Source organism: Bombina bombina, chromosome 4 (assembly GCF_027579735.1).
Source record: "Bombina bombina isolate aBomBom1 chromosome 4, aBomBom1.pri, whole genome shotgun sequence".
NCBI lineage: Eukaryota > Metazoa > Chordata > Amphibia > Anura > Bombinatoridae > Bombina > Bombina bombina.
In genome coordinates this window covers 681,502,545-681,519,889 of record NC_069502.1, presented here as the reverse complement: position 1 = coordinate 681,519,889, position 17,345 = coordinate 681,502,545, and the positions used below count along the sequence as shown (strand labels likewise).

The 17,345-nt window shown below is 35.9% G+C and overlaps 1 protein-coding gene across 2 annotated transcripts in view; it reads left to right on the top strand.

The window, feature by feature from the left end:
• FAM120B (family with sequence similarity 120B) overlaps window positions 1–17,345 on the top strand; it is a 434,786-nt gene that overhangs the window by 310,172 nt on the left and 107,269 nt on the right. For both annotated transcript variants that reach the window (XM_053710825.1, XM_053710826.1), the window contains one exon: window positions 16,917–17,025. In XM_053710825.1, the coding sequence (XP_053566800.1) occupies window positions 16,917–17,025 (109 nt within the window). The remainder of the gene's footprint in view (window positions 1–16,916; window positions 17,026–17,345) is intronic.

Below are 17,345 nucleotides of genomic sequence, written 5' to 3'. Positions count from 1 at the left end.
GAGCATGCAATTTTAAGCAACTTTCTCATTTTCAACTTTTCTTCATTCTCTTGCTAACTTTATTTAAAAAGCAGGAATGTAAAGCTTAGCAGCCAGTCCATTTTAGGTTCAGCACCCTGGATAGCGTTTGCTTATTGGTGGCTACATTTAGCAAACCAATAAGCAAGCAGTACTGAACCAAATATGGGCCAGCTCCTAAGCTTTACATTCCTACTTTTTAAACAAAGATAGCTAGAGAACGAAAAACGTGATAATAGGATTAAATTAGAAAGCTGCTTAAAATTGCATGCGCTATCTGAATCATGAAATAAAAAAATGGGTTTAGTATCCCTTTAAATAAACCTTGAAGATATTAATGCAGATATAAAAATGTAGCTTTTGAAACTCTCAGGGCTTCCCTCTTGTGCATAAATGTATCCAGTCAGTCAGTGGGGTAGGTACATAGAAACTTGTTAGGTTGCCAAAATACCCCGTAAAGGCAGGGGTATGTTAACATTTCATTTCGCACTTCACCTATCTTTTTAACAGCTTTGTTAGTGGTTGTTCCTGCCACCAACATCTATAGTTGCGCTAAGTTCCCAATAGAGCTGTGCATTTGTTTAGTTACAAATACACATTCATAAAAAAATCGGATATTTGTTTCATTTTGATAAAACAAATATCAGAATTAATGCACCAATGAACATCAAAGAAAACTAAAAAATACTGATGAAATTTGTCAGTATTCATTTGTTTCCTTTAATTTTTTTTAATTTTTTTTGAGGGGGGTTATTACTTATTTTTTGTGTACTGGAGAGCTGCAATAAACTGATCCTCCTCTTGCCAGAGCCCCGGGTGTGCCAACAGCAGGCTTAGCGGGCACGGCCCCCAGGGGTTAGTGTAGTTTCTGGGAGTTGAGCGCATTAAGCCTGCTGTTAGCGCAACCGAGGCTCTGGCAAGAAGAAGGTCAGGTTAGCGCACTCTCCAGCTTACAAAAAGTAATTATAAAGCTACAGGGGAACTTTTTCACCTGTAGTTCTCAACATTTACATTTGTTTTAATGAAAACAAATGTGAATGTTTATCTAACATTCAATATTTGTTTTGTTTCATTTTGTTTTATACTAAATGAATACCGAATAGTGCAGCCAACGAATATTCGGGGAAACTTATTTCCCTGAATATTCATTAGCATAATTTTGGAGGAAACAAAAATGTCTTGGCTGCACAAGTCTAGTTGCCTATAAATGTAAAATATTCAGGTCTGTTTTATTAGGGTACAGTATTATTATTATTATTATCAGGTATTTGTATAGCGCCAACAGATTCCGCAGCGCTGTAGTCTTGCTGTGTAGCACAAGAGGTGTCTCAGATACTTTACAGACAGATCAAGCACTAACGTTGGGCATCCCAGACGTGATGAGTTTTTTTTTTTACCTAAACTTTGGCCAAGGATGTGAAATTCATAAAGACCCTATTGTCTTTATCAGTTACCTCACAGTCGTTTTTCTCAATTTCAAAGCTGACAAAATTGTCTCCTTTTTATTTCTATTTATTTATTTTTTTACTTTTACGATTTTGTAGAGGTTGTATTTTACTATCTTTCTTTTTTTCGTTTGTTTTGTACGGTTTTGAAGATATTCTATGTGGAGAAAGGTGAATGGTTGCAAGATAGATGTGGCTCCTTATAATGGATATCAACTTGCAAATTGTAGATGAGACAAAGGGCTGGTACAAATCTTTATGAATTCCAGAATTTTCTACCTGTGATGTGATAATTTTTTTTTTTCAGGGAGATAATTTGACAAAGTGTTTTATTAAATCTAGACCTATGTCTTTAGTTCCGTGCAAATACTATTTACTCCAGTACATGTGTCCTACACAGTCCTCAAAATAGCTTCTACACCATGTGGTTGGCCAGTCACAAAATGGCTGCTACACATTGTATTTGGCTGTACGACAATTCCACACCTGAGTTTGGGAGGTTTCTTTTTGGCAATAATTAAACATATTTCTAAACTTTTCACCTCTAGATGTCATGCTTTCTATCTATCAATCATTAAAAAATATTAATAAATAATGTTACTTTATTTTTGTAATTCATACCTTTTATTGCTGAACTGCGATATTACACCAAATCTACTACTCTTGGAGGCATTTTGAAATCCACATCTCTAACCAGCATGCTTAGACTTGTTTCTTTGAGGATTAGTTACTGTCGCTGTTTATATACCGTATGAAATGTATTTGAATGCTTAATTTTTTCACACTTAAAATGTGTCAAGTATAGAATCAGTTTAATGATGGATAAGAGTCACCTGACCCACCTGTCCTTTTTTTTTTTTTTTTAGGTGATTATATCTAAAAATATCTTTGTTCACTTTTTATCCTTTCTGGAATGTCCCTATGTTGTTTACTAGAATTGCCTAAGTTTCTTACTTAGAAGGAGATTCTAATGTAAAAAAAAAAAAAAATGTCCCTTTTGCTTACCCGAGTTTACTATGAACTTTGAACTCCCTCAAAGTAGCACATTGTCAGATGGTCAGTCAATGAATCAGGAGCACAAAATTGCACATGGACTCTTTTCGGAATTTTGAATTAACTGGTTGGTTAGCAGCCAATCTTGAGCATCTATAAAATGTCAAATGGGTTCCCTAGCTTCCTCGTGTGCAACATATGTTAAAGAGACATTATTTATATATATATATATATATATAGATAGATAGATAGATAGATAGATAGAATTGTGGATAAGCACTAATAGGTAGAAATAAGTCAAAAGAGTATATGAATAGTATGGAGTAGTAGTCCTCGGGAATAAGGTGTACTCCAGAATAAACACCTCAGGCTAATAATAAAAATAAATAATAAATAAATAAATACCAAACAATGTATCAAAAGAATATATGCAAGTGTATCTCTTAAAGTGAAAAACACTACAATTTAATGTGCATTAAATCAGAATACATCAAACAAATGAAAAGTATATGTAATGCATAATACATCTGGGATGCAAATACACAGAGACAAAAAAAGAAACAACAGTGATACTGGGCGTCCCCAGTGCACAAATATAAAGTGTAGACGTCAGTCCAGGATTTTTTTGAGCCAGACCCTTTTAACTGAAATGTCCAGTATTTCAACAACATGTGTCATAATGATATATAGTAGCTGTGAGCTAAAGTGTAAAGACAACAGGGTTATATGGAAGCGGTGCGTGATGCAAAAGCTCATAGGAGATATAATAAAGCAGTTCATGCAGAAGGGTTAGCTTGTTAGAAGCGTAAGGTAAGCATAGATGTCAATGTCCATAGCATAGCAATAATGTGCAAGGTGTAAGGGCTGGAACCGGCACTTAAGGACCAAAGTCTGCCAGTCAGCAAGTAACAGCAGTATAAAGTTCCGCTCAATGAGCGATCTCACCCATCCTCTACGGGTATATGCACATAAGTGTCGATAATCCACCTCACCGGTATGCTATGCCATCCAGACAGTTCCAGTAATCCGCTTCATTCACAGGTCAAAACCCAGCGTTTTTCGACAAGCTCCCTTGCACCGGCTTACTCTGGCATCTGACATCACACCCAAACAGGGGACGCGCGTTTCGGGCTCCGCCATTTAACTTGGCCTGTTGATCCTGGATGTCCATCCTCTATTTCAAGCAAAGTGTTGCAAAGTCTTGTATGCCATCTAGTGGCAGGTCACGACATAAGACTTTAAGTGATTGCAAGCTGGATGCTATCTGGACAAGCGATCCATAGTGATAAAAGCATTCATTTAACAGCAACCACCTAGTTACAACCATGGTATAGATACTATGCAATCTATTGTATATAACTAAACAAAAGTGAGATAAGCACAAATATTTGGAAATATATATATATCTATATATATATATATATATATAAATATGCACAAAACGATAAATAATGCAATGTAAAGTATGCACCTTAAAGGCACAATCCCTCTATGTCTTAAAGGGACAGTATACAAATACCAATATTTTCCACAAAATGTGGTCATCATATAAGAGTGAAGTGAATATCTATAGCATAGGGTCTTGTGTGAATATGATCCAAAATACAAAGGAAAATTAAAGGGAAAAAAATAAGTTTTAGAAAAAAATTATATTAGTAAATAATAGGTTACTATCTAATGATTCAAGAATTCTCAAGTAGTCACCAAAAAGACAACTCTTCTGCATGAACTGCTGTATTATATCTCCTATGAGCTTTTGCATCACGCACCGCTTCCATATAACCCTGTTGTCTTTTCACTTTAGCTCACAGCTACTATATATCATTATGACACATGTTACTGAAATACTGAACATTTCAGTTAAAAGGTTCTGGCTCATAAAAATCCTGGACTGACGTCAACACTTTATATTTATGCACTGGGGATGCCCAGTATCACTGTTGTTTCTTTTTTTGTTTTTGTGTATTCTGATTTTAATGCACATTAAATTGTAGTGTTTTTCACTTTAAGAGATACACTTGCATATATTCTTTTGATACATTGTTTGGTAGTGCGGGGACACTCATATTTATTTTTATTATATATATGTATGTGTGTATATGTGTGTGTATATATATATATATATATATATATATATATAACACTATTGTATATTTACATTTATAATTATATATATTTAATATATATCAGCACGTATATACTACATTATAACAAAAACTGTTTAGTACCTAAATGTATAAAAAGCATTTAAATTTATTATTTTGCAATCCTGGGACATATTCCTTGAAAAAGTGTTTTAGTATGTTTATCCTATCTCCTTTCCTGTGGCTATTTAGGGATTGATATCAATGAGCCCCTGCACTGATCAAGCAATTACTGTGTAGAATATTGCATGGTTTAGACTCTGGATCCTGCAGATCTAGCCTCTCTGCGAACAGTAGGGGGAGAAAACTGTTAGAAAATTAAATTACAGAAAAAATAGGCAAAATTAAATTAAAATACATTCCTTAGGGTTTAGACTATACATAATTAACCATTTTATGGGGAATTACATTTTGAGTGTAATGTCCCTTTAAATAACATTTTTCTATTGTCACCATTATAGTTTATTTTATTGTGGCATACAAGGACCATAGTGTGAAAGACACATAGATAACCTCACAGGGATACGTTTTGCATAGACTAGATCAGTGTTTTTCAACCAGTGTGCCGTGGCCACTAGTGTGCCGTGAGAGATCCTCAGGTGTGCCACGGCAGTGTGACATATTTTTTAAACTTTGCTTGTTTTTTACTCCCAGTGCAGGGGTAGTTTGTAGGAGGCATGGCATAACATCACAATACATACAGTATGTGTGTGTTTGTGTGTATGTGTATATATATATATATATGCTGTATTAGGCTACAATGTGTGATTTTTTAAAAATTTTGGGATGGTGGTGTGCCACAGGATTTTTTAATGTAAAAAAGTGTGCCACGGCAAAAAAAAGGTTAAAAATCACTGGACTAGATGGACATAAAACAGACATATACGCATGGAACCAAAAACTATCACATATTTCAATATTAACACTTACAAAACATATATCATATGTAGACATAGATATAACCCATTTAACATCGAAATGTACACACTAATTACAAATATATTCTTTACAAAGTTTTAGGTTTGTTTTTCCCATGCCAGTTTGAAAATATTATAAGTTTTGAGGTGCGTGTATAACAATTCTACCAGATTTGCTCTAACAGCTGTATTACTGTTGATCTTTTATATCAAAGCATCTATAAATAAAAACAAGTACAAACATGTATTTGAGAAATGGCTTTAATTAACTGCATTATTATGTTTTTCGTTTGTTTGTTTTTTATCAGCATAGCGTGACCTAGTTTGCATCAGTGAAATATATCTTGAGTTTATCAAGAACGCCATTTTTGCTACAAGTCAGTTTGTAAAATTGCTGTCCTACTAAGAGAAATAACAGCCCAGCCACAAAGTGGGAGACCATTCAAACTCACAGAGTGGGGCCAACAAATGCTGAAGCGTGTATCACAACAAAAATGATTATCATCTGTTGCATCACTTTCTACTAAGTTCCAAACTGCTTCTTGAAGCAAAATCAGCACAAGAACTGTGTGTTTGTTGGGAGCCGCATGAAATAGATTTCTATGGCCGAGGAGCTATAATACTACAAGCCTCACATCACCATGCACAATGCCAAGCATCAGCCGGAGAGGTGAAAAACACAGCACCACTGGACTCGAAAGCAGTGGAAATATGTTCTCTGGGGTGAGGACTTACGCTTTACTATCTGGCAGTCTGATGGAAGCATCTAGGTGTGGAGAATGCTAGCTACCTGCATTTATAGTGTCTACTAATGGTCTGGGGCAGTTTTCCAGGGTTTGCGCTAGGCTCCTTAGTTCCATTGAAGGGACATCTTAAAGGGACAGTCTAGTCAAAATTATACTTTAAAATTGCATGCCCTATCTGAATCATGAAACACATTTCCAATTGACTTTTATCTTTAAATTTGCTTTGTTCCCTTGGTGGTATTTTTGAAAAGCTAAACCTAGGCAGGCTCAAACTGATTTCTAAAACCGTTGAAAACTGCCTCTTAGCTCAGAGCATTTTGAAAGTTTTTCACAGTTAGACAGTAATAGTTCATGTGTGTCATATAGATAACATTGTGCTCACTCCCATGGAGTTTTTTTGGAGCCTGCACTGATTGGATAAACTCTATGTCTGTCAAAAGCACTGAGATAAGGGGGCAGTCTGCAGAGGCTTGGATACAAGGCAATCACATAGGTAAAACATATATTAATATAATGTGTTGGTTATGCAAAACTGGGGAATGGGTAATAAAGGGATTAGCTATCTTTTTAAACAGTAAACATTCTGGTGTATACTGTCCCTTTTAATTCTGAAGAATACAAATACATTTTAGACAACTGGGTGATTCCGACTTTGTAGCAAATATTTGGAGAAGGCCCTTTCCTGTTCCAGCATGACTGTGCCCCTGTGCACGGCCCATGAATAAATGGTTTTACGAGTTTGATGCAGAGGAACTTGATTGGCCTGCACAGAGCCCTGACCTCATCACCGTTGAACACCATTGGGATTAATTGGAACACAGATTATGAGCCAGACCTCATCAGTGCCTAATCTCACAAATGCTCTTTTGGCTGAAGGGGCACACCTTCCCACAGACACATTCCATATACTCCATATTAATGTCTATAGTTTTGGGATGGTATATCCAACAAGCTTGTATAAAAGTGTGATGGTCAAGTATCGACATACTTGGCCATATAGTGTAACAAACAGATGTTTAGCAATTTCAAAAATATTTCATTTTGATTTTTATTTACCCACAAAACTAAAAAAGGTTTGACTATAAAGTTTAAACAAAATCTCACTATTGTAAATCCATTATATATACACCTTATTATAATGGTATATATTTGAATCTGCTGGGTCTGTTTAAAAAATAAATATATATACAGTGTGTGTGTATATATGTGTGTATGTATGTGTATATATATATATATATATATATATATATTATACATATACTCACGTGCACACATGCTTACCACAGTTAGAAACACATTCAAAGTAGACAAACCGTGCACAATAGCAAATCTTGTTTACCCGCCAAATAATCTGGTGCATTGACCAGAACTTTCACAGTATTACTTCTAGCGATGACATAACCATAATTCCATCCTTAGGGAAAAAAATTAAGCAAAAACACCCTAACCTAACACCCCCTAAATTAACCCCAATTACCTAATTTAAAAAATACTAAATTAAAATTAAAATCAAAAAGCTAATCTAAGATTACAAAAAATAAAAAAGTCTAACATTACATAAAATAATAAACCAAATTATCAAAAATTAAAAAATTAAACCTAATCCCTATGAAAATAAAAAATCCCCTCAAAATAAAAACACCCCCTAATCTAATACTAAACTACCAATAGCCCTTAAAAGGGCCTTTTATAGGGCATTGCCCAAGTTAACCAGCTTTTTTACCTTAAAAAATACTAAGTCCCCCCTCTTACAGTAAAATCCCCCACGCACCAAACCCCCCAAAATAAAAAACCTAACACTAAAAAATCCTAAACTATCCATTGCCCCTAAAGGGGCATTTGTATGGGCATTGCCCTTAAAAGGGCATTCAGCTCTTTTACTGCCCTTAAAAGGGCATTCAGCTTTTTTACACTGCCCAAAATCCCTATTTAAAAAAAAAAAAAATCCTAACTCTAACCCCTAAATAGGTACTCACCGTTCCTGAAGTCCGGCGGAGAAGGTCCTCTTCCAAGCGGTGAAGTCTTCTTCCATCCATACTGTTCAAATCAGCCAATAGGATTTCAGTAGCTCTTATCCTATTGGCTGATTTGAATTTGAAGATTCAAATCAGCCAATATGAATGCAAGGTACGCCATATTTAAACATGTACCTTGAATTCAATCCTCAGTGTGCAGCGGTGATCGTTCGAAGAGGATCTGCAAGCTCGATGGCTCCACGGTTGCCGATCTTCTGTTCCGTGCTCATCTCATCTCCGTTCCGCGTCGGCTTGGTCCTGGATGAAGATAGAAGACGTCGCCACAATGGAAGAAGACTTCACCGCTTGGACGAGGACCTTCTCCGCCGGACTTCAGGAACAGTGAGTACCTATTTGGGGGTTATACTTAGAATATTTATTTTTTTTAATAGGATTTTGGGCAGTGTAAAAGAGCTGAATGCCCTTTTAAGGGCAATGCCCATACAAATGCACATTTAGGGGCAATGGGTAGTTTAGGATTTTTTTTGTGTTAGGTTTTTTATTTTGGGGGGTTTGGTGGGTGGGGGGGTTTACTGTTAGAGGGGGGACTTCGTATTTTTTAAGGTAAAAGAGCTTGTTAACTTGGACAATGCCCTACAAAAGGCCCTTTTAAAGTCTATTGGTAGTTTAGCATTATATTAGGGGTGTTTTTATTTGGGGGGGCTTTTTTATTTTCATATGGATAAGGTTTAATTTTTTATTTTTGATAATTTATTATTATTATCAGGTATTTGTAGAGCACCAACAGCGCTAATTTGGTTTATTATTTCATATAATGTTAGACTTTTTTATTTTTAATTTGGCTAAATTGGGGTTAATTTAGGGGGTGTTAGGTTAGGGGACAGTGTCCAAAAGAATTTCCAGTTAATAAACTATTGCAAGTCACACATATATCAGATGGAAAACATCCTGGTTTGACCTCCCAACTTTTTTGCTCATAACATTCAAATGGATCAGTCTGTACCAGCAAGTCCTTCAGATTCAGGCAATATTTGTATATTGAATTCTATAACTGCAAACCCTGTAAATTGTATACAGAAGTAAAGACACAAGGAGGTGGTTCATCAGGGATATCAGCTCTCTTAATTCCACCACATATACTTTTTAGCTTTAGAAATAAAACCCTGATGATAACCCCTTTCTCTAAATATACTCACAATTTCTAATTCCCTTTTTGTTTTAACGTTATCATCTGAAACAATTATTCTAACTCTAGTGAGTTGACTTTCAGGTAATATTGGTAAAGAATCATTGTCTTTTGCCTTCACATAAAAAATCTGTAACCAATTTCCCAGAACTATTATGACAGCTAAAAAATGAATATGACTATAACTCACATTCAGTGTAAATCTAATTGTGGACTCAATATTAATATAGAACCACAAAGGTTTTGACTATAGTGTTTAGAAAAAAAATATATCTTAATAAAAACTTACTGATTTATATCTTTCTGACAAAAAAAATATATATATACAGTATCTCACAAAAGTGAGTACACCCCTCACATTTTTGTAAATATTTTATATCTTTTCATGTGACAACACTGAAGAAATGACACTTTGCTACAATGTAAAGTAGTTAGTGTACAGCCTGTATAACTGTGTAAATTTGCTGTCCCCTCAAAATAACTCAACACACAGCCATTAATGTCTAAACCATTGGCAACAAAAGTGAGTACACCCCTAAGTGGAAATGTCCAAATTGGGCCCAAAGTGTCAATATTTTGTGTGGCAACCATTATTTTCCAGCACTGCCTTAACCCTGTTGGGCAGGGAGTTCACCAGAGCTTCACAGGTTGCCACTGGAGTCCTCTTCCACTCCTCCATGACGACATCACAGAGCTGGTGGATGTTAGAGACCTTGCGCTCCCCCACCTTCCGTTTGAGGATGCCCCACAGATGCTCAATAGGATTTAGGTCTGGAGACATGCTTGGCCAGTCCATCACCTTTACCCTTAGCTTCTTTAGCAAGGCAGTGGTCGTTATCAGTGTTTGGGGTCGTTATCATGTTGGAATACTGCCCTGCGGCCCAGTCTCTGAAGCTCTGCTTCAGTATGTCACAGTACATGTTGACATACATGGTTCCCTCAATGAACTGTAGCTCCCCAGTGCCAGCAGCACTCATGCAGGCCCAGACCATGACACTTCCACCACCATGCTTGACTGTAGGCAAGACACACTTGTCTTTGTTCTCCTCACCTGGTTGCCGCCACATACGCTTGACTCCATCTGAACCAAATAAGTTTATCTTGGTCTCATCGGACCACAGGACATGGTTCCAGTAATCCATGCCCTTAGTCTGCTTGTCTTCGGCAAACTGTTTGTGGGCTTTCTTGTGCATCATCTTTAGAAAAGGCTTCCTTCTGGGACAACAGCCATACAGACCAATTTGATGCAATATGCAGCGTTTGGTTGGAGCACTGACAGGATGACCCCCCACACCTTCAACCTCTACAGCAATGCTGGCAGCACTCATACGTCTATTTCCCAAAGACAACCTCTGGATATGATGCTGAGCATGTGCACTCATCTTCTTGGTCAACCATGGCGAGGCCTGTTCTGAGTGGAACCTGTCCTGTGAAACCACTGTATGGTCTTGCCCACCGTGCTGCAGTGCAGTTTCAGGGTCTTGGCAATCTTCTTATAGCCTAGGCCATCTTTATGTAGAGCAACAATTAAAAAAATTTCAGATCCTCAGAGAGTTCTTTGCCATGAGGTGCCATGTTGAACTTCCAGTGACCAGTATGAGAGAGTGTGAGAGCGATAACACCGAATTTAACACACCTTCTTCTCTTTCACACCTGAGACCTTGTAACACTAACGAGTCACATGACACCGGGGAGGGAAAATGGCTAATTGGGCCCAATTTAGACATTTCTACTTAGGGGTGTACTCACTTTTGTTGCCAATGGTTTAGACATTAATGGCTGTGTGTTGAGTTATTTTAAGGGGACAGCAAATTTACACTGCTATACAGGCTGTACACTCACTACTTTACATTGTAGCAAAGTGTCATTTCTTCAGTGTTGTCACATGAAAATATATAATAAAATATTTACAAAAATGTGAGGGGTGTAATTACTTTTGTGAGTATATATATATATATATATATATATATATATATATAGGTGGGAAAATATCACTATAGTTTACTAGTCAGGGGTTAAAAGCTACTAACCCAGAGGGAAAAAGTTACTATTCCACTCACTGTTAATGATTGGAAAAAGTCAAATTTATGTTTATAAATTGTAGTTATTTATTTCTATATTGATAGTAAAAAGTCAAATGTATATATTGTGTGTGTATATATGTGTATATATATATATATATATATATATATATAGATAGATTTATAGATGTGTGTGTATATATATATATACACACACACACATTTATATATATATACATATACATACATACATACATACATACATACATACATACATATGACTAAGAATAGTTAAATTAAATCATTAACTAAAATCTGAAAACCAATGTTGGCACGGACTCATTTTATAGCACGTATAAACACACATAAGAATTTCTATCTCATAAACATATTTGAAAAACACTTTCAAAGTCACTTAAAAAAGTCACTTAATACTGTATCTACAATCTATCTTGTTTGAAACAAAATACTTCATTAAAATATGTTATAATATAAGCTTTTTATTGGCAAGAACAAATATTTTGAAAAATGCCTCCCTTCCAGGTTTATATGCCGTGTTCTCCTCAGGACCTTTTTAATGGGCTCACCACCCGCCTTATTTTACTGACTAAAATGTAAGCCAATATTAAGCTTAAAGGGACATGAAACCCACACTTTTTTTTGGCATGATTCAGATAGATTATACATTTTTAACCAACTTTCCATTTTACTTTTGTTGTTATCAATTTTGCTTCATTCTCTGGTTGAACACATTTGTAAGCCAATGTAAATTGAGATACAAGTTCAGCCACTAATCAGTAGCTAGCTCCAAGCTCTAGATATGCTTTTAAACAAAGGATACCAAGAGAATGAAGCAAATTAGATAATAGAAGTAAAGTGGAAAGCTGTTTAAAATTGTATGCTCTATCTGAATCATGAAAGAAACATTTTGGTTTTCATGTCCCCTTAAATTAGCTAATAACTGTTTTGCAATGGTTGCACACATTCAGATAGATTACGAGTTTTGCGTTATGGCTCATAACGCTGCTTTTTCACTACCGCTGGTTCTACAAGTCTTGCAGGTATAGCTGTACCGCACACCTTTTTGGCTGTCACGCAACCTAACTACCGCACCTTTCAAAAAGTCCTTTTTCAATGGGACTTCTATAGCGCCGGTATTACGAGTTTGACTGTCCGGCCAAAAAGTGAGCGGTACAGCCTATAACTCTAAGATCTGTACTGCCACCTGAAAGTCCGTAGTTATGGGTTTTGCGCTACAAACTGTAGCATAAAACTCATGACTAAAGTGTTACAAAGTACACTAACACCAATAAACTACCTATTAACCCCTAAACCGAGGCCCTCCCACATCGCAAACACTAAAATAAAATTATTAACCCCTAATCTGCCGCTCTGGACATCGCCGCAACTATAATAAACATATTAACCCCTAAACCGCCATACTCCCGCATCGCAAACACTAGTTAAATATTAACCCCTAATCTGCTGCCCCAATGTCGTCGCCACCTACATACACTTATGAACCCCTAATCTGCTGTCCCTAACATCGCCGCAACCTACATTACTGTTATTAACCCCTACTCTGCTGCCCCCAATGTCACTGCCACTATACTAAAGTTATTAACCCCTAAACCTAAGTTTAACCCTAACCCCCACTAACTTTAACATAATTAAAATAATTACAATTAATACCTAAATTATTCCTATTTAAAAATAAATAAATACTTACCTGTAAAATAAAACCTAAGCTAGCTACAATATAACTAATAGTTATATTGTATCTAGCTTATGTTTTATTTTTATTTCACAGGTAAGTTTGTATTTATTTTAACTAGGTTGATTAGTTAGTAGTTATTAACTATTTACTAACTACCTAGTAAAAATAAATACAAATTTACCTGTGAAATAAAACCTAACCTGTCTTACAGTTAAACCTAACATTACACTAAAATTAAATAAATTACATTAATGAAATACAATTAACTAAATTACAAAAAAAACACACTAAGTTACACAAAATAAAAAAGAAATTATCAAATATTTAAACTAATTACACCTAATCTAATAGCCCTATCAAAATAAAAAAGCCCCCCCAAAATAATAAAACCCCTAGCCTAAACTAAACTGCCAATAGCCCTTAAAAGGACCTTTTGCGGGGCATTGAAATACAAACAACCCCCCAACAGTAAAACCCACCACCCACACAACCAACCCCCCAAATAAAAACCTACCTAAAAAACCTAAGCTCCCCTTTGCCCTGAAAAGGGCATTTGGATGGGCATTGCCCTTAAAAGGGCATTCAGCTCTTTTGCATTTCCCAAACCCTAAGCTAAAAATAAAACCCACCCAATAAACCCTTAATAAAACCTAACACTAACCCCCAAAGAAGACCGGACATCCATCCTCATCCAGCCGGGAGAAGTCTTCATCCAAGCAGGAAGAAGTCGTCCTCCAGGCGGGCAGAAGTCTTCATCCAGACGGCATCTTCTATCTTCATCCTTCCGACGCGGAGCGGCTCCATCTTCAAGACATCCGGCGCGGAGCATCCTCTTCATACAGTCCCAGCCGTACACTGAAGGTTCCCTTTAAGGTACGTTATCCAAGATGGCGTCCCTTGAATTCCGATTGGCTGATAGAATTTTATCAGCCGATCGGAATTAAAGGGTAAAAAATATTATTGGCTGATGCAATCAGCCAATAGGATTGAGCTTCAATCCTATTGGCTGATCCAATCAGCCAATGGGATTGAGCTTGCATTCTATTGGCTGATTGGAACAGGTTTATTTAGATTTTATTTGGGGGGTTGGTTGTGTGGGTGGTGGGTTTGTGTCGGTGGTGGGTTTTGCTGTTGGTTTACTGTTTTTTTTTTTACATTTCTTTTGGGCAATGCCCTGCAAAAGACCCTTTTAAGGGCTATTGGCAGTTTACTGTAGGCTAGTTTTTTTTTTTTATTTTGGGAGGGCTTTTTTATTTTGATAGGGCTATTAGATTAGGAGTAATTTGTTTTTATTTTTGATAATTTAGTGTTTATTTTTTTTTGTAATTTAGATAAATGTATTTTTTTAATTTAATTAATTTATTTTTATTGTAATGTTAGGTGTTAGTGTAACTCAGGTTAGGTTTTATTTTACAGGTAAATTTGTATTTATTTAACTAGGTAGCTAGTAAATAGTTAATAACTTTTTACTAACTAGTCTACCTAGTTAAAATAAATACAAACTTAGCTGTGAAATAAAAATAAAACCTAAGATAGATACAATGTAACTATTAGTTATATTGTAGCTAGCTTAGGGTTTATTTTACAGGTAAGTATTTAGTTTTAAATAGGAATTATTTAGTTATAATTAAAATAAATCTAAATAAAACCTATTATTAATATTAAAGTTAGGGGTGTTAGGGTTAGACTTAGGGTTAGGTTAAGGGGTTAATATATTTATTTAGTGTTAGTGATGTGGGAGGCCAGATGTTTAGGGGTTAATAACTTTAGTATAGGGGCGGCATATTAGGGGTTAATAAATGTATGTAGGTGGTGGCGACATTGGGGGTGGCAGATTAGGGGTTAATAAATGTATGTAGGTGGCGGCAGATTAGGGGTTAATAAGTGTAATGTAGGTGTCTGCAATGTTGGGGGCGGCAGATTAGGGGTGTTTAGACTCAGGGTTTATGTTAGGGTGTTAGGTGTGAACATACATTTTCTTTCCCCATAGACATCAATGAGGCTGCATTACGGAGCTTTACGCTCCGTCATTGCAGGTGTTAGGCTTTTTTTTAGCCGGCTCTCCCCATTGATGTCTATGGGGAAATCGTGCACGAGCATGTCAAAGCAGCGCTGGTATTTGTGTGCGGTATGGAGCTCAACGCAGCCATATCGACCGCAAACGCTGGGTTTTTTGCAAACCTGTAATATCGCTATTAAAGGTGGGTGGTGGAAATAACTTGCAAGTTATTAGCGAGCCACTCATAACGCAAAACTCGTAATCTGTCTGATAATCATTAAATCATTATGCTAAATAATGCAATCAATGTGTGTGTTGTATAGCTTAATTAACATTTATAACAAACAGAAAATGTTATCATACAGCCCCCCACCCGGCTACTTCATAATGCTACCGACTATTCAAATGTGTAATCAGTCTGTCATCTTTTAAAAAAAATATCTGAATGCTGGATCCATATTAGAATGATTAAGCTATACTTTTTTTTTAATTATTTTTATTATTAAGAAAAAGGAAAGAAAAAAATTGTTTCATTTGAAACTAACAAAAAAATGCTTGTGTTTCATTGATACTGCTGTATTCATGCTCATTGGCTGAAAAGAAAATGTCCCACTGTGTCAATAAAAAGTTGGTTTGTTGAGCACATACAAACCAAATTACAATAAATTGTAATACAGTTTTTAATGCTCTCTTCTAGTTCCCAACCTTCCCTCATATTGTCCTTTCTGCTGCTTCCCCTTCAGGTTTCCACACCCACAACATAACTGAGGCTCAACCCCTCCAGTAATTGTTCTTCCCACAAAACAAACATGGCTACCACCAAAAAGTCCCTCTCACCTCCTAGTCCCTGAAAGCCTAGGCAAAATGTTGTGGTATGGGGTAGGCTAACTAGTAGTGTGCCTAGGGCAGCAGAATTTTGGTAAAGTAAATTCTGAGGGATAAGTTCTATGGTTACCTAGTGGGGTTATACAAAAATAAAGGGCTTCAAATATGAGCTAAAGTTGTTGTGGGGCAGCAGATTTCACAGTTTTTTGTTGGAAGGCAAAAATATTTAAAGTGCATGAAACCCAAAAATTATTTTATATGACAGTAAAAAATTTAAAAAAAAAAAAAGCTAAAATTGTATTTTTGTTTTCAAATTAACTTTATGCATTTACAAAAACACTAGATGGCAGCAGTGATTTCACTATATAGCGCACCAGACATGTGCAGGCTACCTAGGTATGCTCTTCAATATAGAATACCATGTGGAAGTAGCAAATTCGATAATAGAAGTAGATTGGATTTTTTTTTTTAATTTCTATGGTTTATCTGAATCATGAAAAAAATGTGTTTCTTGTCCCTTTAAATATACCAATATTCATTTAAAGGGACACTCAAGTCAAAATTAAACTTTAATGATTAAAATACAGCATGCAATTTTAAGAGACTGTCCAATTTACTCACATTATAAAACTGTGCACAGTCTTTTTATATACACACTTGCTGTGGCACCAGCTACTACTGAGCATGTGCACAAGTTAACAGTGTTATACGGCTGTCACATGATAGAGGGTCCGGCAAATAGGTAAAAAAAATAAATTTGTCAGAAATAAATCTACTGCTTATTTGAAATGTATAGTAATTGTTATTGTATTGTCTTTTTATTATGCACTGTATTTAATGATCCGCTGGGTAATAATGTGCTAACTGCAAACTAGTCGGTAAACACATAAAACTGCACTGTACTAATGTGCTATTGATTTGTATTTTAGGAGTCACTGATCACCCTATTCAAGAAGCTAAGAAGCCTTATCTGTGATGTTTGTGCTGCACAAAACAGAATCTTGCAGAACCCAGAGATTGAGAGTGAACCTGCATCAGGTAAGCAGCCCAATGACAACCAGTATCTTTCCCAGGGCAATTAGTCTACTCAATGATGTTGTTAGAAGCTAAATTGTCCGTTTTCATTGGTTGTTTATTACCTACCTATGAGTTTCCCAGGCTGATATCAAACACAAGTACTAATCAAGCAGGATAGCAAGCTACAATATGTGTACTGTAAACAATGCAGTGATAGCAATAACAAAATAACAAAATATGTATATTGCCTCTGGGTATTGTTAATAGTATGATGTTTGTATTCCTACTGACACAGCTTGCATAATGGCCTTTTATACTTTAAGTTAACCCCACTTCAATTA